The following is a 27,768-nucleotide window of genomic DNA, read 5'->3' as shown; positions in this document are numbered from 1 at the left end:
GAGTTGTTGACTCTGCAGCTGGAGGCAGGCGCCGCTGTTCAGAGCCTCTGGGGCTGGGCACTGCGGGAAGGGGGCTCAGCACAGCGCAGGCAGGCAGGCGGTGGCAGGGGGACAGGCAGAGCTTCTCGGCTGCCCAAGGAGAGGGAGGTGGGTGCCCAGGCTGGGGAGCTGCCAGAGCTTGGGGGCAAGGAGCAGCAGCCCTGCTCCGATGGGGGTGAGTAGAGCCTGGGAATGGCACAACCACCCTTGGCTGGAGAGGCTCACTGGGACACGCAGTATTGAGCTGCCCGTGGAGGGGTTGGGTAAAAAAAAAAAAGAGATACAGACAAGATGTTTCAAAGGGAGCATTCCCCTCCTTTAATCCTCTCACCACAACACAGCAGAAAAGCAGCCGCGGGGGTTCGTACCATGCTGGATGCCCTTGCAGGGTGCACCCGCGGCACTGCGGAGCCGGCATGCCCCTTGTCCCGCACTGTGGCCACAGGGACAGGGGTGCCAGGCTGCTCCCACTGCTTCAACCACTCTCCTTCCAGGCGAGCCCACCTACCCTCTGGCTGCACGTGGGAAGAAGTCCCAGCAGCTGCAGATTTTTTCCTGCTCAGGCTAAATCTGCTCCCCTGGGCTCCAAGATAAAACATGGGGCCATATACCATGGGGCCACAGACCACACAAGGAAGCGGTACCCACCCCTGCCTGGAGCAGTGAGGGGGGTGGGATGTGTGCCACAGCCCCGGGGAGCGGCCCCGGGGGGTCTTACCTGCACGGGGAGCAAGCCGGAGCTGGAGCAGAGCGCTGGGAGGAAGCATAGCAGCACCAGCAGCAGAGCTGAAGCACTCACCACACACCTGACCTGGCAAGAAACCGATACGGCTGGGGGGCTAGTGGGAGACACGGAGGCTCTGAAATGGTTTATTGCAAAGGGTTTCTGCAGGTAACACGGGGAAGGAGCACAGTCCTTTTTGGCAGGGGCTTCTCTACTCCTCGCCTTCCTCTTCGTCCTCGTAGGAGTCCAGGCCCACCTCCTCGTAATCCTTCTCCAGAGCGGCCATGTCTTCCCGCGCCTCGGAGAACTCCCCTTCTTCCATGCCCTCGCCCACGTACCAGTGCACGAAGGCTCGCTTGGCGTACATCAGGTCGAACTTGTGGTCCAGGCGAGCCCAGGCCTCGGCGATGGCCGTGGTGTTGCTCAGCATGCAGACGGCGCGCTGCACCTTGGCCAGGTCCCCCCCCGGCACCACCGTGGGCGGCTGGTAGTTGATGCCCACCTTGAAGCCCGTGGGGCACCAGTCCACAAACTGGATGCTGCGCTTGGTCTTGATGGTGGCGATGGCGGCGTTGACGTCCTTGGGCACCACGTCCCCGCGGTACAGCAGGCAGCAGGCCATGTACTTGCCGTGGCGAGGGTCGCACTTCACCATCTGGTTGGCCGGCTCAAAGCAGGAGTTGGTGATCTCGGCCACCGACAGCTGCTCGTGATAGGCCTTCTCAGCAGAGATGACGGGGGCATAGGTGGCCAGGGGAAAGTGGATGCGAGGGTAGGGCACCAGGTTGGTCTGGAACTCGGTCAGGTCGACGTTCAGGGCTCCATCAAATCGCAGCGACGCCGTGATGGATGAGACAATCTGGCTAATGAGGCGGTTGAGGTTGGTGTAGGTTGGGCGCTCGATGTCTAGGTTCCTGCGGCAGATGTCGTAGATGGCTTCGTTGTCCACCATAAAGGCACAGTCCGAGTGCTCCAGGGTGGTGTGGGTGGTGAGGATGGAGTTGTAGGGCTCCACCACGGCAGTGGAGACCTGTGGTGCGGGGTAGATGGAGAACTCCAGCTTGGACTTCTTGCCGTAGTCAACGGAGAGTCGCTCCATCAACAGGGAGGTGAATCCGGAGCCAGTGCCACCTCCAAAGCTGTGAAACACGAGGAATCCCTGGAGGCCTGTGCATTGGTCAGCCTGTGGAGAGAGACGCATGAGATCGCTCTGAGATGGATTTCCTTGTGAACATCTGACTGTTCAGAAGTCCTTCAGGACCTGGTGCATCCCTGCCATGGGCAGCTGCAGAGCCCTCCCAGGGCGCAGCAGGGCTTGCAGCGTGCTCTGACCCCCAGCCATATGCCGGAGCCCAGCCCAGGGGCCCCCTCGGCGGTCACCTACCAGCTTCCGGATCCTGTCCAGCACTTGGTCGATGATCTCTTTGCCGATGGTGTAGTGCCCGCGGGCGTAGTTGTTGGCAGCATCCTCCTTGCCCGTGATCAGCTGCTCAGGGTGGAAGAGCTGGCGGTAGATTCCAGCCCGAACCTCGTCTAGGAGAGAGCAGGGGAGGATTGAGCCTGGTGGAGGCTGTTGGTTTGAGCCGGCCGCCAAGCACCCATCCCTCACCCTCCTCCCGGCTCCGCCTGCGGAGGACGCGGCCAAGGACCCAAACGTCAGCAGGGCCACCATCAGCATCAGGTTTCACCACCTCCCTGAGCAGAAGCTCAGCTTCTCTCACCCATCGGAGCCACCTGTCCACAGTGTGCAGCGGCACAGCAGGAGCTGCCGTGCCGGTTGGGCTGGTTTCTCTCCACACACATGTGGTAGCAGAGACTACCAGCACCGCTGCCTCCAGGACACTTCAGGAACAAAAGCTCAGGTTTGTGGTTTCTCCTGGGGAAAGGAGGGCTCTCAGGTTGAACCTGGTGCAGGATACTGCCAGCCGACCACAAGCACCAGGTGCTTGCTACCCACCCAGGGGTGCACCCCAGGCCACACAAACTCCAGCACTCACCAATCACGGTGGGCTCCAGGTCCACGAAGATGGCCCGCGGGACATGCTTCCCGGCCCCGGTCTCGCAGAAGAAGGTGGTGAAGGAGTCATCCCCTCCACCGATGGTTTTGTCGCTGGGCATCTGCCCGTCGGGCTGGATGCCGTGCTCCAGGCAGTACAGCTCCCAGCAGGTGTTGCCCATCTGGACGCCGGCCTGGCCGACGTGGACGGAGATGCACTCGCGCTGGGGAGGGGGAGGCAGGGTCAGATCCTGGCACGGCTCTGTCCTGCCCATCCCAGGGAGGGCTCTGCCTGGTGCCAGTGCCACACAGCCACCCGCACAGGACCTGCTCCAGCCAGTGGCCCCAGGGAGCACATTTTCCTTTGGGTGACCTCCTGCCTGCCCCTGAGGGGCCCCACACGGCTGTCATTGCCCTTGGCCATGCACAGGCACTGTGCTGGGTTGGGAGCCAGCTCTGGTGTCCCTCCTGCCCAGCCCTTGCTGAGGGCCACCAGCCCCACGGACTCTGGCCGGGCCTATCCTCCAGCAGCGCGGGGAGCAGAGCCTGGCCCAGCTCCCCCGTCCCAGCCGCCCTGCCAGGCTCCCTGGCAGCCTCAGCCCCTTCCCCATGCCACAGCAGCCCGGCAAGGTGCTGAGCTGATGCAGGCACATGTTTAACCCACGAGGTGCAGCCAGCACAGGGGACCCCCCCTGCTTGCTGCTCCAGAGCCAGGTAAGCACTCAGCCTCCTGGGGCAAGGGGTCTTGGGGATGCAGGGGCAGGGGGTGGCAGCCAGGAGAGGGCTGGTGGTGAAGCCCAGCAGTCTCCAAGGCAGCACAGAGACTCCCTGGGCTACGCAGTCCCAACCCCATGCTGCAAAACTTGCGTGGGCAGAAGTGCCGGGGAGCGGGCTTTGAGCTGGAGATGTGCCTCCTGCGCTCCCATCCTGCAGGTGCAGGTCTGCCCCACTGACCCCGGCATCCTTTCTCCACTAGCCTCAGCACCCTTGGTCTCCTATCCCTGGCAACCCTCTTCTGCTACCCCTAGAATCCCCGCTCTTCTACTCCTGGCATCCGTCCTCTGCTACACTTAGCATCCCCGCTCTGCTGCTCCCAGCGTCCCTACTCCGCTACTCCAGCACCCCCGCTCCCCCGGGCAGGACACCACAACTCAGCCTGGGGGTCCCCGGGGCTCTTCACTCCCTCGTTCCCCCACCGCGCCGGGGGTCACAAGGACTCCTGCCTCCTCCGGGGGGGCCGGGGCAGCCTCAGCCCGCCGGGAGGAAGGGCTGCCCGGGGCAGGGTCCCCGGCAGAGCCCGGTCAATGCTGCGGCGGGCGGGGCGCTGCGCCGCGCCTCCTGGCACGGCCGCGTCCCCCTCCCGAGCCGCTAAATATAGCCCCGGCCCCCGGCGAGGGCAGCGGCGACTGCCCGCTTTGGACAGCGGCCCCGGCCCGCTCCGCCGCTGCCAGACCCCCACGGGACGGGACGAGACGGGACGGGGGAGATGGGGGGGACGGGACCCCCACGCCCGCCCCCCGCCGCCATCCCCGACGGGGCGCCCGCTGCCGCGGGGGGAGCCCCGCCGAGCGCCCAGCTCCGGCCCCCGCTGCCCGCCTGGCGCCTCCACCCCCGGCAGCTGTCCCCGTCCGTCCGCGGCCACCGTTCCCCACCGGAGGGGTCACCTCCCTCCATCCCCAGCGCCCAGCACCCTCCGCGGCGGCGGGGAGACCCAGACACCCCGGGACCGGTGGCGGTGGCGGCGGCGGGGGCGGGGGGGACGGGGCAGAAGCGGCGGGGGGGCACGGCCGCCCCCGGGCAGGGGCCGGTGGGGCTGCCCAAGGTCACGGCCGGGAAGGGGGAGCGTCGCGGCGGCCCCGCCGTGCCCGGTGCCCCGGAGCGGCTGCCGGGCGCCCTCCCCGCCGCCGCGCCCGCCGCCCGCCCCGCACTCACCATGCTGCGGCTGGGGTCCGGGCTCTCCCGGCGGCTCGGTGCTGCGGGGCTCGGCGCGGAGCTGCGGCTGCTGCAATCCCCGCCGCAGCGCCCTCTTATAGGTGGGAGGGGCCTGCTGCCGCCACGCCCCTTTATTTGGGTACATTTGCATGCGGGGCGGGAGTGCCCACTTCGGGGGGCAGCGGGAGCCTGCCCGGGTCCCTCCCCGCTGCGGAGGGACCCCAAGGGGCAGGGGCCCGGGGCTGCTCTCCCTCCTCGGCCGGGAGGGAAGCCGGGGGCACCCAGCCGGGCTTCGGGCAGGAGGTCGGGGCTGCAGCCCTCGGGGGTTGCGAGCGGTGCTCAGCCACCGGGCCGGGGGCCGGGGCAGGTACAGCAGCCCCTGCTCTGCCACCGGCTGCCCCGCACTGCGGGCTGCCCCGGAGCTGGGGACGCCCCCAGGCCACCTGCGCCTCTACAGCAGGAGAAAGGAGGAGAAACACGTTAGAGAAACGGGTCAGGCTCGGGAGACCAGGGTGCCTCCAAACCTCCCTTTGCCATCAGCGCTTCGGGAGCCTCTGGCCAAGGGCTGCCGTTCCCTCCCGGTGGGGCCAGGCAGGCAGTGCTGCACCTCCACGGTACAGCAGATCAGCATGACAAATCTGGGCCGGGGGCTAGCCCAGCTGCAAGCCCGTTTGCTGTTAATGACTTTGTGACTACACTCAGAGCAGCCCCTCCGTTTGAACCCTGGCTATCACAGCCTTCCCCGCCGGGGCCAGGGCTGGTCCTGCTGCTGAGGATGCCTGAACCACCAGCCTGGCTGCTGGCTGGGGGAAAAACAGAGCCCAGAACCCCACCCCTGCACCCTTCAGGCAGCAGGGAGAGAGGGCTCTGTCCTTGCTGCCAGGGCATGGGCTCACGCAGCTATCCCTGCCCGTGGGGATGGGGGCTCTGCTGCCTGGGAGCATGCCAGGAGACACTGCAGCGGGGTCCAGGTCAGAGATGCAGGATAATCTTTAAGAAAAAAGGAACAGGACACAATTCCAACTCCTACGTGTTTTGTGGCAGCAGGGTCAGGTGTCTCTGAAGACATGGGGAGAAGGTGTCTCTGTAGTGAGATCAGAGCAGTGCCCGGCGTGAGGGGCAGCGACTCCTGCCCTGGTGCAGCAGCAGGCACTGCTCAGTCTGAGCCCGGGGCTGTGGTCACGGACAAGGGGAACGGTGCCAGGAGCCTTGCGCAGTGGGATGAGCGCCTGGCCACGCTCCAGAAATCCGTGCAGCCCGGTGCTGGCTCACACTTTCCCCTCCAGCTGACACGGGTGCATGCTGGGAGGAGGAGGGCAGGGGAGGACAGCCCCTGTGGGTCAATATAGCTGGAGCATTAGTGGTAAGCAGGGAAAATTAACCTCTGGCCCCAGCGTGCTGGATAATGGATAACAGAAAACTCCCATTTGCAGCCAGAGCCAGGAGCTGATGTTCAGACTCCTGACCGCTGGGCAGGGCAGGGAGAGGGCTTAGCACAGGGCCAGCGCAGAAGACGAGCCAGGGCACTCAGAGTGGGGCCATGTACCCCGGGGGGATGGCAGAGCACGGGCAGAGCCAGGCGGGGAGTGGGCAGAAGTGCTCCCAGACGGGAAAGCCCATGCCTGAGCTAGGTTCTTCTCCCATCACATCACCAGGACTCTTCCGAATGCCTTTGATGGACATGCTTGGGCACTTCCCCAGAGCATGCCATGTGTCCTGGCCAGAGTCCCCTGGTATGGGGCTCTTACCTATGTGGGGAGCAAGCCGGAGCTGGAGCAGAGCGCTGGGAGGAAGCATAGCAGCACCAGCAGCAGAGCTGAAGCACTCACCACACACCTGACCTGGCAAGAAACCGATACGGCTGGGGGGCTAGTGGGAGACACGGAGGCTCTGAAATGGTTTATTGCAAAGGGTTTCTGCAGGTAACACGGGGAAGGAGCACAGTCCTTTTTGGCAGGGGCTTCTCTACTCCTCGCCTTCCTCTTCGTCCTCGTAGGAGTCCAGGCCCACCTCCTCGTAATCCTTCTCCAGAGCGGCCATGTCTTCCCGCGCCTCAGAGAACTCCCCTTCCTCCATGCCCTCGCCCACGTACCAGTGCACGAAGGCTCGCTTGGCGTACATCAGGTCGAACTTGTGGTCCAGGCGAGCCCAGGCCTCGGCGATGGCCGTGGTGTTGCTCAGCATGCAGACGGCGCGCTGCACCTTGGCCAGGTCCCCCCCCGGCACCACCGTGGGCGGCTGGTAGTTGATGCCCACCTTGAAGCCCGTGGGGCACCAGTCCACAAACTGGATGCTGCGCTTGGTCTTGATGGTGGCGATGGCGGCGTTGACGTCCTTGGGCACCACGTCCCCGCGGTACAGCAGGCAGCAGGCCATGTACTTGCCGTGGCGAGGGTCGCACTTCACCATCTGGTTGGCCGGCTCAAAGCAGGAGTTGGTGATCTCGGCCACCGACAGCTGCTCGTGATAAGCTCTCTCGGCCGAAACCACGGGGGCATAGGTGGCCAGGGGAAAGTGGATGCGAGGGTAGGGCACCAGGTTGGTCTGGAACTCGGTCAGGTCGACGTTCAGGGCTCCATCAAATCGCAGCGACGCCGTGATGGATGAGACAACCTGGCTGATGAGTCTGTTCAAGTTGGTGTAGGTTGGGCGCTCGATGTCTAGGTTTCTGCGGCAGATGTCGTAGATGGCTTCATTGTCCACCATGAAAGCACAGTCCGAATGCTCCAATGTGCTGTGGGTGGTGAGGATGGAGTTGTAGGGCTCCACCACGGCAGTGGAGACCTGTGGTGCGGGGTAGATGGAGAACTCCAGCTTGGACTTCTTGCCGTAGTCAACGGAGAGTCGCTCCATCAACAGGGAGGTGAATCCGGAGCCAGTGCCACCTCCAAAACTACGAAACACGAGGAATCCCTGGAGGCCTGTGCATTGGTCAGCCTGTGGAGAGAGCCAAGTAAGAGTCCTCCAAGCACTGACTTTGCTGGAGGGGAGTTTCAGACTTTTGCTTGGGCAGCCACAGATCCCTCCCAGGGCAGAGCGGGGCTCATCCCATGCTCCCACCCCCATCTGGATGCCGGAGACCAGCCCAGGGGACACGTCCCCACTCAGCGGTCACCTACCAGCTTCCGGATCCTGTCCAGCACTTGGTCGATGATCTCTTTGCCGATGGTGTAGTGCCCACGGGCGTAGTTGTTGGCAGCATCCTCCTTGCCCGTGATCATCTGTTCAGGGTGGAAGAGCTGGCGGTAGACTCCTCCCCGAACCTCGTCTAGGAGAGGTTGGCACAGTGTCAGAGATTTTCTAACTGGCGCTGGAGAAAGGTGGCAGGAGCCACCCTAGGGACTGTCCCGCAGTGGGTTGTTCTCAGAGATAGTGACCACCGTCACTGCCCAACTGTGGCGCACTCACCAATCACGGTGGGCTCCAGGTCCACGAAGATGGCCCGCGGGACGTGCTTCCCAGCCCCGGTCTCGCAGAAGAAGGTGGTGAAGGAGTCATCCCCTCCACCGATGGTTTTGTCGCTGGGCATCTGCCCGTCGGGCTGGATGCCGTGCTCCAGGCAGTACAGCTCCCAGCAGGTGTTGCCCATCTGGACGCCGGCCTGGCCGACGTGGACAGAGATGCACTCGCGCTGGGGAGGGGAAGGCAGGGTCAGAACCCAGCCGGGACCGCACATGCAATCGCTGCATGCGATGAGGTGTGCAGCCCAGGCAGGGCAACCCAGGCCCTCGGCAGCTGGTGCAAGCCACGCTGCCCGATAGCCTTGGTGCCTTGTGTTCATCCCAGCCTGCTGCCCTCTCCCAAATCTGGTGCTCTGCCTCCCATCACTGCACTGCCCACCCCAGGGGCCCAGGGAGATGGAGACCCATCTGCTGGAGCCGGGGACACCAGGCCAGCACATACCCTGGGCTGCCCCCACCCAGAGCCCTGGGAAGCACCCAGTGAGCATCTTCCCCATTGCCCAAACACCCATTTGGCTTAAGGGCTGGAGCCCCACAGCAGCTGGCATGGCCCCTGTTGCTACTTCAATACCAGGGCTGTGGGCTGAGATGATGGAGCATCACCCGGGCGCTGGGAGCTGAGGAGGTGACGGCACCGAGGATGGGTGCCCAGCAAGGGCGAGGATTTGCAACAGCGAATGGTTGCCATGCTCTGAGGCTCGGCTTCCCTAAATTAGCTCTGGAGGAGGAGGAAGCATCAGCTGCACTTCTTAACTGAAGCGAAGGGCTGCGGTGGGAGGGTCCACTAGCTCAGGGCTTCAAGGACAGCCTCAGGTCCCTCAGGGGAAGTGAGGCTGAGGTGAGCTCTGCAGCCTCGCTCTCTCCAGGTAAGGCATCCCAGAGGCTGCAGCCCTTTTGACAAGAACCAAAATATTCACTGCCTCAGCCCTGCTGTTGCCAAGGAGTTGGATGTGTCATCAGGCACAACCGAGGCAGAGGAGCATCCAAACCAAACCGGATTTCCAGAGCCATGGGTGCCCCGCTGTGAGTCAGCCGGCAGGAAGCCGGTGGAGCCAGCCATTTTGCGCTCAGGAGCACGGCAGCGATTGCCGCCCAAGGAAGTTGCACGGGTCACAGCAAGTCCTGGCTCTGTGCAACTAGGGTGCTCTCAGCGCTGCATTTCGGAGGCAGCAGTGACAGGGAGGGATGACAGAAAAATAAGCCCTTGATACCCATGGCGAGAGGCAGAAGTCCATCTCCTCACCTTTCCCAAAGCTGAGGTGCAAGGAGCAGCAAAGTGACAACCCCCCTTATCCCTCCCAGCAGATGCACAAAGGTTTTGTAACACAAGGAGCCGACAGTAAGTCCTGAGGAAGCTCCAGGATCCTCAGCAGAAGTGCACAGCAAACACTGAGGCAGCTGCAAGCACCCCTGGATGGCCGCAGGAAAGGAGACACGAGAAAGACCTCCCCCCTGGCCAAGGACCTTGCAAATCAGAGCGGGGAGCAGAGGGTTATGCTGGTCACCGCGCTTCATCCCGCCAACATGCGGCAGCCAGGACTGGCTTCGTGGGACCCAGCGCTGAGCCCAGCAGCGCCAGGGACGCAGCAGGGCTGGTCACCAGCCAGCAGACTCTGCCTTCTGCACGGCAAGGTCTGGCTCAGGAAGGGCAGGGAGCACGGCCCCGCGGGGCAGCGGGCAGGGTGCCCGGGCACCCTGGGGCTGGGATGCTCTCCGGAGCGGCCGGAGAGCTCAGGAGCCAGAGCTCGCAGCAGGACCGCGGCGGCAGGGCAGACCGGAGGCTCACCCCCAGTGATGCCCACCCGTGGGCTGGCCCCTGGCGCCCGAGGTGCAGGGCAGCGGGTGAAGCCACAGCTCGCTCCCCGGGCTCAGCCGTGGGTCTGCAGCACGGGGGGCTGGCAGACGGGGCGCACTCCCCGCAGCCGGAGATGCTACCGGGGGAGACGGGCAGGAACCCCGGCTGTGAACAGGGAGGAGAGGTGAGGGGGCAGCCCAAACGCCGGTCTCCGCACACGGCGGGGCTTGGCTGGCGGCCTCCTTGCCTCCGACCTGTCAGACGGGGCAAGGGGGTGCTCAAAGGAGGGAGGCTGCTGGGTGCCTGGGAGGGAGCAGCTCGGAAAAGGCCGAAGCCAGGCAGAGGCAGGGCAGGCACAGCGGGCTCCTCCGGCCTCCCGTGGAGCTCCGGGGGTGGCAGCCCGCTCCGGGGAGGGCCCCGCCGGGGTTACCCCGCTCCTGGGAGCTCCCCGCGGGCCCGGAGGGAGGGGGCAGCCCGGGGCCGGCACTCACCATGATGCCGCCGCCGCAGGACCTGCCTCTCCCCGGGCTGCCGCAGCTCCGCACGCCGGGACGGCCCCGCCGCCGCCGCCTTATAGCGGGGGCGGCACCGGCGCTCCGGGGCGAGCCGCCCCGCCCGAAACCGTTCCCTACCTTTGCATAAATTTGCGTGCATTGCGCATATTCGCATACATTTGCATAGATGCGGCTGCGCTGCCCGGCGGCCGGCTGGGTGCATTGGCGGAGCTGCAGCCCCCGGGCCCCCCCCACGCCCCCTGCCCCGCAGGGGCCACGGGAGACCCGGGGTCCTCCCGAGGGAAGGGCAGGGGGGCATAAAGGTTGGTCTTGCTGCGCTTGCCGGTCTTGGCAGAGGGGCTTCCACTGAGGGGCAGAGATGGCACCTTCGTGCTGGGTGTCCTGCTGCTGCGGGGCACCATCCAGGCGTTAACCGGGACAGACTGAGGGAGCTGAGGAAGGGAAGGCAGCAGAGACCCTGGCCCAGGTCTTCCCTCCGGCTGGGCGGAGGTGCTGATGCGATCCCCAGGCGAGCACGGAGCTGGGTCTCTGCCAGCCGTCCAAGGCCCCCGAGGAACACCCGGGAGAATTTCTGGAGGAAACACGGGCAGAGGAAACGCTTCAGAGGCAAGCACAAGCTTTCCCGGCCTCTTTGGAGGTCAGTGAGGAAAAAGCAGGAAAACTCTGTCCTGTCCTTTGCCACAAGCCCCTCAAGGACAGTCGTGCCCCAGGGCTGTGGCTGAAAGCCCTGCCTGCCGCTGGGCTCCTCCTTCTCCAGCCTGGCTCTGCTTTACCTCCCTGGTTTTGATCTGATTTCACAAAGCTTTACGAAATGGCCGGTGAGGGGATGGGGAGAGCCTGGAGCACCTGGAGGGGGGTTTATTGGAGTCTCTTTGCGGTGGTTTCACTGATGCCTGGCTTTGCTACAATGAATAACGTCTCCATCCTTTCCTCCCCCCTCCAAAATGCTCGCAGCATCCCTTGCCGTGCAGAACCAGCCCTGCCTCTGCCCGAGCCGTCCGACTTAATGAGATTTCACTGAAAGGCGCTGTCATCTCTCAGCTCGCTCCGAAAGTTGAAAGCTGGACCGAAATTATCCACCCACAATGGCCTTTCTTTGTGCCTGAGTCACCTGGAAAGTGTCACCTTCCCTGCTGAAGACGTGTAAAGTGACTGAAAGCAGCGGTACTGCTGCGAAGCCTGTGCCGGTGTCTAAGCAACACATTTTGAGACCTGCAGAAATGGCTGAGCCAAACGATCAGAGTGGGTTGAATCAAGCCGGTGGGACAAGGTTTTTTCCCACAGAGACGCCGCAGGTTGTGAGTGCTGCTGAACCTGGGCAGGATGCTGTGGCGACAGATAGCTCTGGAAACGCCTGAACTCCTCCCCGTGGTGTAAATTTCCTTTGAGTGACCTCAGAGATCACTAGATAACACAGACCATGCTGATGCAGGCAGTCCATGAGAGTGAGAGAGTAATTGGTAGCACTGTGGCATCAAAATTTGACCCCCAGAAGCTAATTGGTGTGAAAAGGAGCGATGGTATCCCCTTTCCCTGTGAAAATCTTAGCCAGGGTGCTCGCTGAAATGCATGCTGGATGCCAAGGCGTCACTTCTGACTTGGTGTCTCCTAGCACCCTCCTTAGTTGCATGGTTCCAATTAGTTCTGGGGCGTTTATGGCACGAATGCTTTGCAGCAGTGGTTGGGAGCACAAGCGTCGGAGCTAGGCAGCGAGCAGCATTTCAGGCGGCCGCGCAAGGCTTGCGTGGTTCACCTAACTTTGGAAGATTTATATGACAATCTGGTGGCACCTCGGGGTGTAAAATGATGTGATAGTTCTCCAAGAGATGCCTGGATCTGTTTACATACCATTCTGGTAGAGAGCTGGGGGTGAAATGTCCCTGATTTGTCATCGCTGCAAATGCATGCTCACAGTGAGAATAACAATTCAGATGCTGTCATGTTGAACGAGCAGGGCAGCAATGACTGACAAGGGAACCGTGAGTCATTCTGAGCTACGCATCTCCATGTACCTCTGATCTGAAAAGCCCAAACAGATGTCTAAGCTTTTTTTAAATGCTTAAGAACAGCTGGCTAAATCCAGGGAGCACCAATGGGCTGCGTCTTGTCAGTGCCTAACTGCTCAGCAGCCTGCCAGATGCCGGTAGCAGCAGCCTGCAAGCACATGGTGGAGGCTGAGCTCACCCTGGCTGGAAGAAGGTTTGTCCCGAGGTGACCCCTCCCTCAGGGATGTTACCCACATGTCTAAGGAGACCCTGCAAATGTTTTCAGACCACATCAGAAATCACTAGGTTGTGAGAATTGCTCGGGAGACATTTTCACCATCACTCAGAACAAAGTTGGACCCTGCACCAGCACCCAGAGAGGTACAAAAAGCAAGCAAGGCAAATTTTAGGCTAGTGAGTCAGAATTCAACCATCTCTTTATGGAAGAATAGGAAAAACAGATTGAAGATACCCCAGGAGCAGAGAGCTGCACGCTGCAGGGGAGACCCCTGCTTGCCGCTGCCCATGGAGCTGTGGAGATCAGCCAGCTCTCGGACACCCCTACATTGGGAGGGGGAGGTAGCATGCTGTAATGCAGGTGTGCAATCCCCCCATCAAGGGCAGACACTTGCACTAAAAAGCTCTTCATTACAAGTTATTATGAAGGTTTGGGGTGTTTGTTTGTCTGGTTTTTTTTCTCGTGTCCGATACACTTCTCACCAGAGGAGAGGTGCTGGTGCTGGTACGGGAACCACCGTCAGCGGAGCTGCAGTTACCCAAACAAAGCCTCTCAGTCAGCTGTCTTCCAGAAAGAAGTTAAAGTCTGCCACACCTAAAAGCACCCAGACCTGAAACTGGGGGAGGAGATGACTCGTTCGGAGCCCAGCCTGGTACACCCCATCCACGCCCCAGTCCCCCCCCTTCACTGCGGAAAGCCCGTACTATTTTTCCCACTTTTCAGACCTCAGCCCCACCCAGGCTGGTCCAGGCAGAGCAAACAGTGTCACAGGGCACTCTGGGGACACATCTCTCTTGGGAAGGTAGAAGAGTCCACAGCTGTGGGAGGAAGCCCCAGTGCCCCCCACTTTAAGCCTGGCTTGGAAGGGCACAAGGCAAGCACCAGATGACGAGGGATGCTTCAGGAACAGGGCTCCTGTCCGCATCTCTAACCACAGCCAGGCGCTTCCCAAAGCGCTTGTATCTGAGCCTGCTTACCCCTCACTCCATCTTCGCACAGTTGCTCTGCCCATAATCCTCTTAGCAGCGTGGTTCAGCAGGGAGGTGGAGGAGCTGGGATACGCCTCCAGCCCGTCGCTGTCCTGTGCAGTTTGCTCTCCAGCAGTGGCTGAACTGGATGATATGGCAGCACCCTGAGCCCAGGAGCAACCAGGCAGGAGGGAGCTCCTACAGCTCGCACGGCTCGCAGGGCCCTGTATGGCCAAGCACTGCCTCCCGCTTGGCTGAGGACTCGGGCAGCAAACCCAGCTCCTGGACTGGTAAGCCCGGAGAATCAGCGATGCTCTGCTGCAGGGTGAGTCGTGATGACAACCTTTTCAAAGTAGAAAGGCAGATCTGCGTTAACACAGGGCGGACGACGTTGGCTGGTGAAACTAATGAGTCTGTTGAAAGCGTGGGGCTTGACTTCATCTTGCAGCCGTTGTGACTTCAAGTGAGTCCCATGTGATGCTGACTGCTCCAGCAGTGTCCCAGCCAGCCATCGTGCAGGGTCCCTAAAGCACAGCTTGCTCCTTATGACGGCCCAGCAACGCACGTCTGATTGCTGCTGCAGTTCTCGCGTGACAGCATTTGGGACATACTTTGCCACCCTGAAATGTTCTAGCACAGCATGGAGAAGGGCAGGAAATGCTCCCTTTGCCATTCCTTAAGATATGTATGCCTTGATAAGGTCAGAAAGGGCCCTCTGAGCCCCTCATCCTTTGCCTGGAGTAGATGGAGATGATCCAGAGATGAGAAACGAGGGTGACTGGAAGGCTAGGTGCCAGGGGCTGCAATGAAAGGTTGAAAGAATGGGGACTATCTAGAAGCAGAGACTCAATAAAGGCCTTAAAATATATTTAAGGCAGATGCAGATAGGAAGGGGATTAGCTCATCTGCATGCTCGGGGCAAGACGATGCAAGTTTAAGACTTGCTAGCAGTAAGGGTAGTGAAGCATGATTGTCTCGGGGTCAAGGGAGCTTCATCAGTGGAAGTCTGGCCAGGTGTGGCATTTACTGATGGGATGCAGAGCACGGTGGTGATCTGACAGAGGTCCTCTCTGCTGGAGCCGAGCAACAGCATCGTAATTGCTGGTTCAGATAAAATGAAGTCAATTGTGCAACGCCTGCTGCATTGCCCAGAGCGTGTGCTGCGTTACAGGAACAATAACGCTAATTCCAGATCTCGCTACAGTCCTAAGCCCTGAATCACCGGGCAGTGGCAAGAGCAGGGAGGCACTCCCAGGGACGCAGGCAGCCCTGCACGCATGCCGAGCCACAACCTGCAAGGCTAAAAGGGACCGGTGGACGAGTTGGGACTAGTTCTTTTTCAGGCGCAGCAGCCCTGGGTGAGCAGCCTCCCTGGCTCAGAGTCAGCCTCCCTGGCTGCCAGTGTCACCTGCCTTTCTTCATGTCCTGGGAAAAGCAGCTACACACCCACGGGAGCAAAATAAAACCGCAGCTGGCTAATTGCAGTGACTTCACGTCAGGGCTCTGAGCATGCCTGGTTTGAACAAGCTGCCTCCAGGCAGGTGATGGAGGGGCTGAACCTGCTGAGGTGTCCCTGTGCTCGCAGGGGATGCCGGCGTGCAGCTCTGGGGGGCTGCACGGAGGAGCCAGCGCTGCTTTTCCTCTCTTCCAGCAGCTCTCGGAGCTGGCGGTGGCACGAGAAGCGTAGGAATAGCTGGAAACAGAAATGCAATGAATTCTGCATGGCCGGGTGATGGTAGAGTGCCTGGAGAGGCACAGGTTATCCCGTGAGGCTGGAGGGGCTCTGCAAGCTCCAGGCAGGATCACAGGCACGGAGTCAGGCCAACCCCGGCCTTTTAGGCCTTCCCGTCTTACAAGTTCTCAGGAATTGCAACAGAGCTGTGGTCAGCTCTGTTGCAATGCCACAGAGTGTGCTTGTGTGAGCTGGCAGCGATGGGGCAAGAGGCAGCGATCGCTTCCCTGCTCCCGCGAGTGCACACCTCGTCTGCGGGACTGTGACTGAGCCCCCAGCCTCCGGGCAGCCGAGGGGACACGGCAGATCCACGCTGGGCAGCTCTGCAGATGTGCCCACTCCTTCGAGGTAGATAAACCACTACCAGGTGGGCAAGTCCAACATCCCCTGGGAGACCAAACAATTCCTGGCACAGGAGCATCTCACCAACAGCTTTCCTCTGTCCTTGGGGAGCAGTTGAGCCTCCGATGGCTGGACGGATGCGTGCAAGGGGGGTTTTTCGCACATGGAAGTGGGTTGTATATAATGAAAACAGCTTGCTGGCCCAAGGGCACACTGAGCACAGAGCTGGGCCTGGAGAAACTAGCCCGGAGTCTCCGGGATTGCCGTAGAGTCGTTAAAAGCAGAAAGGAGGTGCTGGCAGCTGGCCAAGTGCTGGTGGATGTCAGAGGGAAACGGTTAGTGAGATAAAAGATGCATTTAATAACGCAGCTGGGCAATGGCTCCCGGGGCGCTCCTGCTCAGAGCTGTTTGTGTGGGGAGAGAGCGCGGTATGCGAAGCCAGGGCTGTCCTCCCTGCTCCGCCCAGAGCCCCGGGCTCCGCGAGCTGGTGGCTTGGGTCACTGGGCTGAGAGCTTGCATTTGACGATCATCCTGAGGATGCCTGGCTCAAACACATCCCCGAGAGCACCACAGCAGAGTTAACTCAGATGCCAAGGGGCTGTACATGTGAAAAAAACAGTTATTCTGGAGGATTTCCCTGTTGTAAGGACTCAGGAGCCCTGATTTGCTGAGCTCCCATGCCTAATGTGGCCCTCCTCGTTAGGACGAGCCATCCCCAAGAACAGCCTGGCCGGAGGAATTAGCAGGTGGGAATATAACCGCTGCTCTCCACCTGATGCCGTGGAAAACCCACCTTGCCAAACAAGCCTGGTTTCATTCCTTGAGATGACAGGTCTGGCTACTCAGGGGAAAGGCAGAGTTGTAACCTGCATGGGGTGCCGAGGGTGTCGGTGTCAGCGCTCCAGGGAGCGAGCAGCAGTGTCGGTGCATGCTGGTGAGTGTCGGTGAGGGTGAATCACCAGCAAAGGGCTGCCGGGCTTCTGCGGGGATCCCTGCCAGGCACCGCCGGCTTCGGCGCTTCAATCAATGGTCTTGGAATGAATCCCAAATTGCCACTGATAAAGTTTGAGGGTGACAAGTGGATTTGCAGAGTAATAAGTGACAAGATTGCCCCTTCCTCCACATTCCCGAATTAATTACTTTGCATTTCACTGTATTAAAGCAAATTTTCATAGAATTGTAGAATCATTTAGGTTGGAAAAGACATTTAAGATCATCGAGTCCAACCGCTAACCTAACACAGCCAAGTCCAGGTGTTGCAAATGTACAGTCTGAGTCTCCCCTTTATGTTAGTATTAAAGGCAGGAATAAGGTGTCCCCTGGCCCGAGGGGCAGGAGCAGGAAAAGCAATGACTTCACCAGCAACGCAAGGACCGAAGGAAACAGGAGAATGAGAGAGGCAAACCAAAGAGACGGGAGCAGTGCATAAGGTTAGGAGCCCAGGGGACAACGAGAAAAGGAATAGCAGGCAGCAAGGAGAGGAGAGGGAAAGCCCAAGAAGAAGCAGTTGTGGACAAAAGAGCTCAGCTGTGCCCTTTGCAGAGTCCCCTCGCCTGTAGCTGTCTGCGCGCGGCCCAAAGCCCCTGCACCTGGGGACTCCCAGCAGCGGCGCAGAGTGCCACCTCTTCCACTCCTTCACTCTCCTGCATCAAATGCCTGCTGCATTAAAGCAAATTTACCTGCAATGCAGCCTTTTCATCGGGCAATTCTAAACCATCCCTACCAGTTAATTCACTAGCTACTACCCCACCATGCTTAGCCTTAGCCCTAGTTTTTCTTAGTAGACATTTTTTAGCACTGTGGGCCTTGCCCCCATCCCCGGGGTTCCCCACTCCAAAGGCCCCTGGCAGCGTACCCCCTGGCTAACAGGCACACCTTTGCTATTGATGCAGCTGGTGTGTCCTTAGCAATGCAGGAATATAAACAGGCTGGCTTGGCATGCCGAGAGAAATATTCTGGGACAACACAAAAAGTAGATCTGAAAAGACCTTCGGTAGCAGCTACTTGTCTCCTTCTTCCATGGACATGGAAAACAGATTATTCCATCCCTCTTTGCGGCAATGTCGTGATTTATGCAAATGCTGTTATCATTATCTCCTGCCAGCTTCCAAGTAAGGATGTCATGCCAGCGGTGTTGATCTGAATCAGCCAGACGTGTAATCGTGCTGAAAGGTGATGACAAGTTTGCATAGCAATACCTGCCTTCCCTGAGATGAGGCTGATCAGTACTAAATGCATTTTTCAGTCTTTAATTCTCTGCTGACAGAATCAAAATTAATTCTTCTGTTATTTTTTTCGGGTATCATCAGTAATCTAGAGTTTTCTGGGTCAACCGGTTTATTTTCTTAATGATTGGAATGATTTCTGTCCTTCAGTCCTTTGGCATTACCCTAGTTTTCCTAGCTCTGTTAAAAATCACCATTAGCAGCTCAATAAGACCCTCGGTTAGGTCCATTAATACTCTCAGTGTGGGCCTGATGAATTGGAAATGTCAATTTTAGCAGGTGATGCTTTATACACAGATGGCATCCAAATTGTAGCCTTCTCCATTGCATCCCCCGTGTTGCAGTGGTATTTAGGCACTGAGGGCTATGGAAAACAGCAGAAGGCTGCTTACCAGCATCCTTTTGTGTTTTTTCTTGTTTTCTTCTAATGCAAATGCATGCGCCCCATCTCCTTTTTCATTTCACCTTGCTTGGCTTGTTTGTCACCTTTGAGCCATGCCTAGCAGGAAGGCAATGGGCCAAGGCTGGGCATGTAGGTGGAGGGCATGGTGAGGACCAGGCAGCTGATGCCCCCAGTCCTACCAGGCACCGCGGGAAATCCTGGCCAAGCCGGCTGGACACAGGGGTCTTGGTGCTTGGGAGCACATGGGCATGAGCGTGTTGGGCTGCGTGAGTGAAATCAGGCTTGGTTTGCAATAAAATCCCTTCCTGTCCCGTGTCAGCTGCAGCTTCTGCTTCCCTCCACGGCTGAAGGGCTCCCCAGCATTTGGAGGGGGCATGTGTGGCATTGGTCTTTTCACTGCCCCCATCTCCCTTCCCTTGGGGTCAGACCCAGACCACGCAGCCCCCAGCCTTACCCGTGGGTGGGTGTGGGGTGCCCAGCTCCCATGCATCATGGGATTATCCAGGCTCTGCAGCCCACCCTGTTCCCACCACATGCCAGGGATGGGGGTGAAACCCCTTGCTGCCATGAAGCTCAGCCGCTGCCTGGGCCCATGCCTGTGCTCGTCGTGGATAACCTATTTAGTCATGGGCTTCTGCCACCTCCGCCACCCTCTGAATCTGTTGATTTAAAATCTGCAAGCACCTCTGTTTTGCCTGGGTTTTGGCTGGGGCAGCAGCCCCGGCGTCAGCACAGGCGAGCACTCCCGTGGGGCGGTGCCTGCGATGCACAGCCTGCGTCTAGCAGATCGCTGAACCTGGCCCAAAGTCATTGCCCTGCTTGAATGAAAGTCACCCTGACTTTGCTGTTTCTCACTTCTCTGTCCTGCTGCACCAACTTCTGCTAAAAGCGCCCGGATGACTTTGCCTCCCTGAATGCTCCCCAGCGCCTAGAAGGTGCAATTCTAGAAAAGCCAGCGGGGGTGAGAATGGAGCGGCTTGGGAAAGAGACAGGCAGGCGGCTGAGAGCACAGCCATCGAGACAAACACAAGGAGCATCAAAAACACGAGGGTGTGGAGAAATCGGCTGTGCAGGGAAGCCAGGACAGCTGGGCAGGGCTGTTCAGATGAGACAGCAGGGCTGGGGGTAAAAGAATGAATGTGGATTTTTAAAATGGATGCCCCCGGCTGCCGCCAGCCCTCTGTGCTTGGGGGTCCCCACCCCGGCACAGCCTTTCCAGGGGTGAGCAAACCCCCTGTTCCCACTGACCCCTTTTCTGGGGACTGCACCAACCCAGCGGCCATGCCCAGAGATGGGGAGCATGGCCATGGCTGCTGCCGTTGTCTCTCCTGGGAGTGGCCAGGCAGAGGAAGGCGGCATGGCAATGGCACCCAAGAGCCTGCCTCGCTCTGCTCAACCGCTTCTCACCCCATCCCACTGGCTCCGGATCCAACTCCCTCCCTGCTGCGTCTCCACACACTGCCCTGGAGTGGGGACCTTCCCTCCGGGAGCAGGGAGAAGGGGAGGGGAGACGGCTGGGTGCGACGAGGGGAGCAGTGGGCACGCAACTCCCCAAGCACATCACTCCACAGCTCAAAAATCACCAAGAATATGATTTTGCAGTACCTAAGTGCCAGTTTTGAGGAAGCTGTGAAAGGGTTTGTGTTCTCCTGAGGAAATCAAAAGCTGAAATGTTGCGCAGCACTGAAAAAAACCTCTCTCTTAATATGTGGTTTGCATAATAATACAGCACGAGTTTATGACGCAATTTGTTTGGCTTCCTAAGAGATGGGGTAACCAGGATAAAAAAAATTGGTCCTTTGGTGTCCTGCTTTCCTCACCCAAAAGCTTTTTTCTCAGAAAGCCTCGAGAGTATTTAATGAATATTTTTGTGACCCTGGAAAGCTAAAAACTGGGTTGCAACACAGCAGTCCCCAGAATTTGTAAAGAAATAAGGGTCTTCTTGAGACACGCTCAAGATGCCTGTGCTGGGTTCGAAGCCGGTGCGAGGCAGGCCGGCAGGTAGGTGCACCAGGACTTTGGGCAGAGCTGGGAGGAGAGGGCAGGGTGCTGTGGCTGAAGGTGTGCGCTGCGTGAGGCAGCAGCGGGCGATGGGCTGCCGCTCTGCTGCTGCCGCAGGGTGGCCAGCTTTGCTCATTTGAGTAGGGGGGCGATTGTGGCAGCTCTGGGGCGAGGTGCGGTTGGCACAGCATCCTCTCTCCTACCAACGCCGTGGCGGTGGCCTATTGCCCAACTCTGCACGGCCTCCCCTAAGGACATCAGGGAGGTGTAAGTCCTTCTCACTGCATATCCTGGTCTCATGGGCGAGGGACACACGTGCCACGACGGCAGCAGCGACGCGTTCCCCTGGCTCCAGAGTCCCAGCCATCATGCGGGTTCCTCTCCTTTCCCCAGCACGGAGGTATCCCCGTCTGGTGGGCACAGAGCGGGCTGAGACCTGGCAGCTCCGGGGCCTCCTCGTCCCCACATCAGCTGCAAAAGCCAGGGAAAGGAAAGCAAGGTGTCAAGACATGGCTAGGTCCTGGTGGCATCTCCCCAGCTTCCCAGCCAGCAGGATGGGGTCCCTGTGAGGCAGCCTGTGGCTCCATCTAGTGCCCGGGCCAGCCCGGCCCCGGCCAGCCCTGCACCCGTTGCTGGGCAGAGGGCCAAAATCAGAGCCCCTGGCAGCCAGCAAGGGCACCCTGGCTGGGGACAGCCACCCCAGGGAGCCCGCTCCCTGCTCCTGGGCAGGCAGGTACAGGAAGGCAGCGCCACAACGGCATCCAGGAAAAAAAAAAAACAAAAACAAAAAACCAACAGGGAATACTCCAAGCAGTCACTGGAGGAAATCATCAAGTGCTATCTGACGGCAGGGGACGGGCCTCTCATCCCTTGGAAATGAGATGCCCTTGGCACAGGAGATGCCCTTGGCATTTCACCTGTCCCAGTGCGCACCCAGGCCCGCTGCTCATCCCACGGGAACGACTGTCCTGAAACCGGTCCCCGAGAAGTGCTGGGAATGGCCTGTCTCAACACCCACGTCTCCCCAGCCTGCCTGGTAAAGCAGCACTGGGAAAGTTTGCCAGGCTTCCCAGCTTGGGATTTACAGGAGGTGAGGAAGGTATCCCAGCTGCAATGCAGGGGTGGCAGCGGGATTTACAGGAGGTGAGGAAGGTATCCCAGCTGCAATGCAGGGGTGGCAGAGGGTCCAAAAGGCTCTGGCCCTGCAGAGAGACCAGGCTCCCTCCTTCTCCCATCCAGACAGCAAGAGGGACTAGAATAGCACGATCTCCATGGCCAGGACAGGTTCATGGATGCAGGCGAGTGGCCTTGAGTCTGCCCATGACTCCGAGGATGGGCGAGCAGCCCCTTTACGGGGGCTGCCCAGGCAAGGGGCCACGAAAAGTCCACATCAAAGCCATCCCCCGAGCCCCAATGCTTGGGCACCCCGGTGCTGCTCGGGGCCCCTCACCCCACCATCACCCGGAGGGCGCAGGGCTGGCGATGCTCGGCCATAGCGGTGCCAGGCAGCCCAGGCTGCTGGCAGGGAGCCGTGCCCGCCAGCCTGGCAGGCTGCACCCCGTCCTGGCCGTGCCCCCCCGCGGCGGGACGGCCTGGGCAAAGCGCTGAGTCACCCCGGCTGTCCCCTCCCGCTGTCCCCTCCCGCTGGCCTTTCCGCCGGGCAGCTGACTCGGCAGGAGGCCAGCGGCAAGCGGCGCCCGGTGGCCACCCCGGAGCGGTGGCCGTGCCCCGGTGTGCTCGCAGCGGGCGAGGCCAGTGTCGTCCCTCCCCCCCCTTGCCGGTGCTACCCCGGGGAGCGCCGGAGCGAGGCTCTGGGTCCCAGCTGCCCGCCAAACCCCGTGTTCAAACACGCCTCCTTATGACCTCACCCGCTGGAAAGACGAGCGCGTGACGTCACGAGGCGGCGACGCCGCGATTGGCTGCAGCCGCCGTTCGTCGTGCAGCGGAACCCGCCCACCAAGGCCCCGCGGTGGCCCGGGCCGGGGGGGGGGAAAAAGCGACGCCGGCCGCGGGCGGCCCGGGGCGGGCGGGGAGGGCTCGGCTGCGGCACTCAGGTGGGCGTCGGATCGGGGAGGAGGGGGGTGGCAGGCGGGGGGAGCGGGGCCGGGCCGGTGCGGTCTCTTCCCGGGCTGCCGCCGCCGCCGGCGGGCAGCCCTGGGCTGCGGCCAACTGGCCGCAGCCCAGGGCTGCCCGCCGGTGGCGGCGAGGAGAGGTTGCGGGGGGGGGGGTCACGGAAACTTCCAGCAGTTACCGGGCCGGGCAGCCCCGGGAGCGCCGTGTTTACAACCGGGGCGGCGGAGGGCGGGCCCCGGCGGCACCGCCCCGCCGCGCTGCCGGTGCCGCCCTCCCCGTCAGCTGATGCGCCCGGGCGGGGGGCGAGTACCGGGGAGAGGGGTCGGTACCCCGGCGGCTGCGGGGGAGGCATCCCCCTCCCGTCCCCGATCCGGAGCGGGTCGGCTGGTTGGAGTGCCCCGGGGTGCCCGGGGAGGGTCCCCGCTGAGCCCTTAATCGGCTCCAGGCGCTAAGCACCTTAGCGGGCCGCTCCTGCCGCCTCCCCCCGCCGCCCTGCCCCGGGACAGAGCCCTCCGGGGGGGACGGGAGGGGAGCCAGCGGGGCCGGCAGCGAGGAGCCCCCTCCCCTTGGCAAGTTGGGGGGATGCAGGGGGGGCGGTGGCGCGGCAGCAGCAAGGGGTCCCCGGCTGGGGCTGTGCGTGCATCCAGGTGGCCGAGGTGCAAGGCAGGGTGCTGGGGAGCCCTGCGTGGGGTTGCTATTGAGCCGCTCTCGGGGGGACCCGTGGGGCGGCCGGGGTGCCTGGGAGGGCAGGGCAGCCTGCTCGGCTCTCTCACACCTGGTACTGCCAGGCTGTGCCTGCAGACCCCCTGACGTTGTCTTTCCCCCTCCGCAGTGACCCTGCGGGACAGTCACACGTCATGGTGGACTACTACGAAGCGCTGGGGGTGAGCCGCAATGCCACCGCCGAGGACATCAAGAAGGCGTAAGTGGGTGGCAGGCTGGCAGGCCACCGAGCCACCCCCCTGTCCCCGGCGCCAGCGAGGCGGGGGCTCCCTGTGGGCCGGTGGGGACAGGGCCCAGCTCCAGAGGTGACAATCCAGCCTTTGTTTCCTTTGTGCGGAGGCCAGAGCGGGGCCGGGCTTCACTGCCGCACAAAGGCATCCCTTGGTGGGGTTTAGTCCCTTTGTCCCCACTCTCAACCTGGCGCTGGGGACAGAGGCGGGAGGTGGTCCCCTGGGTGTTTGCAGGCGTCCCCTCTCCCTGCCCGAGGGTGCAGGGATGGCAGAGGGCTGGGGCACGAGGGCTCTGCTGGCGTCAGGGTCAGGGGGCTGGAGCTCGTGGGGCGAGGAGCAGCGTGTCCCCCGGCACGGGGACCGGGCCCCACTGGCAGGTCCTGTGCTGCGCCCCGGGCACCGCAGGGGAGTCACGGGGGCGGACGGAGCCTCCTGCCTGGCACCCTGCCCAGGTCTTGCTGCTCTTGCTGGGGAGAGGCATCACCTGGGGGGAGTAGGTGCGGACTGGTGGCTTGCCTGCGGGGACGGAGGTTCCTAAGAATGGTTGAGAGAAGCTGGGCAGCCTGGGTAACCCCAGCTAGCTGTGGGTGGGAGGAAAGGGCTGCTTGTGCTCACCTGGCCCCAGGAGCCCCCCAGCGACCCCTGTCCATGCACACCTACGGTGGAGCCCAGAAAGGCTCCGGAGCAAACCTGTGAGCATTGTCCAGAGCTGCTGGGGCAGACACAGGCTGGGGTCACGCTGCAAATATTTGCTCGGGAGGTGAACCAGTCCAGGAAGCTCCCGCTTGATGCCTGAGGCTGTGGGGCACTGGGTGAAGCGGGCTTGGGGTGCCTCTGCCCGCGGGGTCGGAGGCGTGCGCTCAGAGGGGGGTTGCTGGCGCGAGAGTCCCCGCTACCCAAGGGCTGCTGTGTGCCCATCACTGCCCGTCTGCGCAGGTACAGGAAGGCTGCGCTGAAATGGCACCCGGATAAAAACCCAGACAACAAGGAATATGCTGAGCAGAGGTTCAAGGAGATCGCCGAGGCGTATGAAGTGCTGTCAGACAGTAAGAGGCCATGGTGCTGTCTCCTGTGTCCCCCCCAGCCCTTGGGGGTGCTCACCCTGGGATGTCCTGCTGCTGGGCTCACCCAGGTGGTGTCCCTGGACGTCCCCGGGAGGTAGTAGGGCCCTCCAGCTTTACCACCCAGCTTGTGGGGTTTGATTACCTCCCCAGGCATCCCCTGAAATGGCTCTTGGGAAAGATGCTGGGGTGCTGGCCTCCGGGATGAGGTCTCCCCAGCGCGGCTGAGGCTTGCGCATCCTCATCCAATGCCCCAACTTGGGTTTGGGAGTGGTGCTGGTGTGGTGGGGGCTCGTGCTGCCCCCCTCCTCTTGCTGTTCTGCACCTCCCTTGGCTGGGGGAAGCGTCAGTGCTCCTGCCCGTGCCGCCGCTCCTGGCCCCGTGCCTGGCAGCCGGCTTCCCCGCAGCCCCCTCTCTTCTTCCAGAGCAGAAGCGCGATGTCTACGACTGTTACGGCAAGGACGGACTCATGGGGGCAGGTGAGTGGGCAAGCGGGGCCACGGGGGGTTAGTGCAGCCCTGGATACGGCCCCATCTGAAGGCTCGGTGTGGGTCTGCACCCGCTGGGGCTCCCTGCCCTTTGGGGGGTTCCCACCTGGGACTCCACTTAACTCTGAGCCTCTTCCCTCCAGCAGGAGCGGGGGGCTCCAGGGCCGATGCCGGGGCCCCCGAATTCACCTTCACCTTCCGCAGTGCTCACGACGTCTTCCGGGAGTTCTTCGGCGGGCGAGACCCCTTCGCCGACTTCTTTGGTGCGTGCGGGGTGGGGGCGGCCGAAGGCCGGCTCTAGGGCACCTCTCTGGCCCCGGGGCAGCTGCTGGGCTCAGGGAGGGGGTGTGTGACTGGTCCAGGGGTGGGTCCCCGTGGCAGTGCCCTGCTTCTGGCTCACCAAGCCGCAGGGGCGATGCTGACGAGGGGGTCCCTGCCTTCCAGATGACATGCTGCCCTTCTCTGAGCTGCGAGGACCTGGTCCACGGCACCACGGGGGAGGCCACTTCTTTTCCCCCTTCCCAGGATCCTCAGGTAGGAGACGCTGCTGGCCCCTACCCTGCAGAGGAGTCCTGGGACACGGCGTCCCCCTGTGCAGGGTCCGTCCCCTGCCTTCCTCCTGCCCCCCACCCCGGCACCGACCTTGTCGCTCCCTTCTCCAGATTTCTTCGCCTCGTCCTTCAGCTCCGGCGCTGACGCAGGGCTGGGCTTCCGCTCCGTCTCCACCTCCACCACCTTCGTTAACGGCAGGCGCATCACCACCAAGCGGTGAGGGCAGTGCCAGCCCACCTCGACCCTGCGGACCCCCCTCATCAGTGGGCCTCGGACCCTGCAGCTTGACACTGCCATGCTCTCGCTGCCTGGCCCTTGACCGTCTGTCTGTCTGTCTGTCTGCAGGATTATTGAAAACGGGCGGGAGCGGGTGGAAGTGGAGGAGGACGGGGAGCTGAAGTCGATCCACATCGATGGTGAGAAGCGGCACTGCAGACCAACTTGTTGGGGTCTGGCGCTGCCATCTCCCAGCCCCCTTTCCCGTTGGGGACCCCTCTCCTCCTGTGGGGTGGCCGGGAGGTGCCGAATCCGGGCTTGGTTTTGGGCTGAGCCCTGCTGGGCCCCGGTCTGGGGCTGTGACGCGGAGGTTTGGTGGGGTAGGCAGGAGGTGCTGGGAGCTGGAGTGGATGTGACCCCTGTCCCCTGCCCCTGTCCCCACAGGCGTCCCTGACGACATGGCGCTGGGGCTGGAGCTGAGCCGGCGGGAGCAACAAGCCTTCCCCAGCCCGCGGCCTCCCTCGCCCCCACCGCCCGCCCCACAGCGGCCCCCGAGCTCCTCGCCCGTCTGCCTCTACACAGATAGCGAGGATGAGGACGAGGACTTGCAGCTGGCCATGGCCTACAGCCTCTCCGAGATGGAGGCCGCGGGGCACCACCGAGCAGGTGGGCACGGCCCCGGCACCCTGCCGGCACCGGGGGGCAGCCCCGGCACCCCGTCCTCTGCCCGTAGAGCCCGCGGTCCCCGGGGGGGGCCGGAGCGGGAGCCGCCAGGGGCCAGCAGCCCTGCCACAGCGGGGCATGAACCTGCCCCCAAAGCGAAGCAGTGGCACTGCCCCCTGCTCTGAGAGTGGGGCTGGGGTTGTGCCCCCTGCCGTGGGGCAGGGAGAGGAAAGGGGGGGTGGGGACTCGCTGCCTGGGGCTCGGCTCCTGCCTCCCCCAGCAAGGGAGGGGGTCTCTCCTGCCCTGCCTCCTTGCTGCTGCTCAGGCGGGTGGGCAGCTAGTGGCACCCCGGGGTGGGGGGGCTGCCAGAGTTGGGGGTCGTGGCTGGAAGAGGGGCCCTTGGTGGGGTCCCGGGAAGAGGGGCAGCTGCCTGCCCTGGCTTCTGGAAGCGCGGGGTGCCCCTGGGCAGGCGTGCCCCGGCTCTGCCTGCTCCTCTCTCCCTGCCTGCCCTGCAGAGGGGCAGGGGCTGCAGCCGGTGCCTCCCTGGCTGCTGCCTGCCCCTGCCCAGGCTGGGGAGTACTGGGTTGGGCTCTCCCTCCTCGCAAGGAGGGGTGCGCATGTGGGCTCTGCTTGGTGCCTTGTGTCTGTCTGTCCCCTCTGGATGCTGTCGCTCCTGCCTGTACCCCCTCCTCCTCTGTCCCCCCCCATCACAGACCCTGCCTGGTCACCCCCTCCCCTACGCCTTGCACACCCTGCAGGGCACTGTCCCTCCCTGCTTCCCGCAGCAGCAGCGACCCTCAGTGATGCTAACAGTTGTTCCCACCCTCGCTATTGCCCATGATCCTGCCTTGGCTCTCTTCCTCCTCCTCCTGGGACCTTCCTCCCTCCCTCCCTGCCCCTCCCCAGCCCTGGGCCAAGGAGGGTTTCACGGGTGCTGTTGTGTCCCCCCCCTCCGCTTGTCTCCCCAGGTGTGTTCTGAGGCTGCTGCACCCGGGGACCGCGCACGCCCGCTCGCCCACGGAGGCTCTCCCAGCCAGGACTCCGCTTTGTCCCTGCACGGCCACCCCCTGCCACCCCCTTCCCCCAGCACCCTCTGGCTCCGTGGGACGCGGTGGGGGGGGGGCACGGCGGGGCTTATGGCAGAGCAATGCCTGGGGCCGGGGGGGAAGATGCCCCACGAGGTGGTGGGGAGGGTGGTGATGGGGGGCTGGAGGGGAGGGGGGGTGCTGTAGATTAGGCTGCTGGGGGGTGCTGGCGGCAGGCAGCAAGGGGCAGCATGGCTGGGCTCAGCCAGCGGGGCTGGGCTCTGTCCCCCTCCTTGCTGCAGCCCCCCCTCCCTGACCCCCTTCTGCTGACAGCCGTCAATAAACCTGTTTGCAGTAGCTGCTGCCTGCGGGGTGTCTCTG

At 62.2% G+C, this 27,768-nt stretch overlaps 3 protein-coding genes across 6 annotated transcripts; 1 reads left to right on the top strand and 2 right to left on the bottom strand.

Annotated features, from left to right (window-relative positions):
- Nucleotides 1–331: 331 nt before the first annotated feature.
- LOC104010056 (tubulin alpha-5 chain) lies at nt 332–4,802 on the bottom strand. Its single transcript, XM_087730935.1, has 4 exons — nt 4,692–4,802; nt 2,761–2,983; nt 2,148–2,296; nt 332–1,946 (listed from the first exon to the last, which is right to left on the bottom strand). The coding sequence occupies exons 1-4, from the start codon at nt 4,692–4,694 to the stop codon at nt 975–977; spliced, it is 1,347 nt and encodes a 448-aa protein (XP_087587061.1). The 5' UTR covers nt 4,695–4,802; the 3' UTR covers nt 332–974.
- A 1,775-nt stretch (nt 4,803–6,577) lies between these two features.
- LOC104010053 (tubulin alpha-5 chain) lies at nt 6,578–10,587 on the bottom strand. Its single transcript, XM_087733521.1, has 4 exons — nt 10,439–10,587; nt 8,100–8,322; nt 7,811–7,959; nt 6,578–7,628 (listed from the first exon to the last, which is right to left on the bottom strand). The coding sequence occupies exons 1-4, from the start codon at nt 10,439–10,441 to the stop codon at nt 6,657–6,659; spliced, it is 1,347 nt and encodes a 448-aa protein (XP_087589647.1). The 5' UTR covers nt 10,442–10,587; the 3' UTR covers nt 6,578–6,656.
- An 11,663-nt stretch (nt 10,588–22,250) lies between these two features.
- On the top strand, nt 22,251–27,744 carry DNAJB2 (DnaJ heat shock protein family (Hsp40) member B2). 4 transcript variants are annotated; one of them, XM_087732411.1, is made up of 10 exons: nt 22,251–22,410; nt 23,262–23,351; nt 24,319–24,428; nt 24,869–24,922; nt 25,075–25,194; nt 25,376–25,465; nt 25,594–25,699; nt 25,829–25,899; nt 26,144–26,365; nt 27,331–27,744. In XM_087732411.1, exons 2-10 carry the CDS (start codon nt 23,287–23,289, stop codon nt 27,339–27,341), a joined length of 849 nt encoding a protein of 282 aa, XP_087588537.1. In that variant the 5' UTR covers nt 22,251–22,410; nt 23,262–23,286; the 3' UTR covers nt 27,342–27,744. The 4 variants fall into 4 exon arrangements, with proteins under 4 accessions (XP_087588537.1, XP_087588536.1, XP_087588538.1 ...); XM_087732410.1 differs by lacking the exon at nt 27,331–27,744 and having other exon boundaries at nt 25,078–25,194; nt 26,144–27,324; XM_087732412.1 differs by lacking the exon at nt 27,331–27,744 and having other exon boundaries at nt 22,345–22,410; nt 26,144–27,324.
- Nucleotides 27,745–27,768: the final 24 nt, after the last annotated feature.

Source organism: Nipponia nippon, unplaced genomic scaffold, assembly GCF_047370975.1.
Source record: "Nipponia nippon isolate SJK-2023a ecotype South Korea unplaced genomic scaffold, ASM4737097v1 scaffold_5, whole genome shotgun sequence".
Lineage (NCBI taxonomy): Eukaryota > Metazoa > Chordata > Aves > Pelecaniformes > Threskiornithidae > Nipponia > Nipponia nippon.
This window is presented reverse-complemented; position numbering and strand designations above follow the sequence as displayed.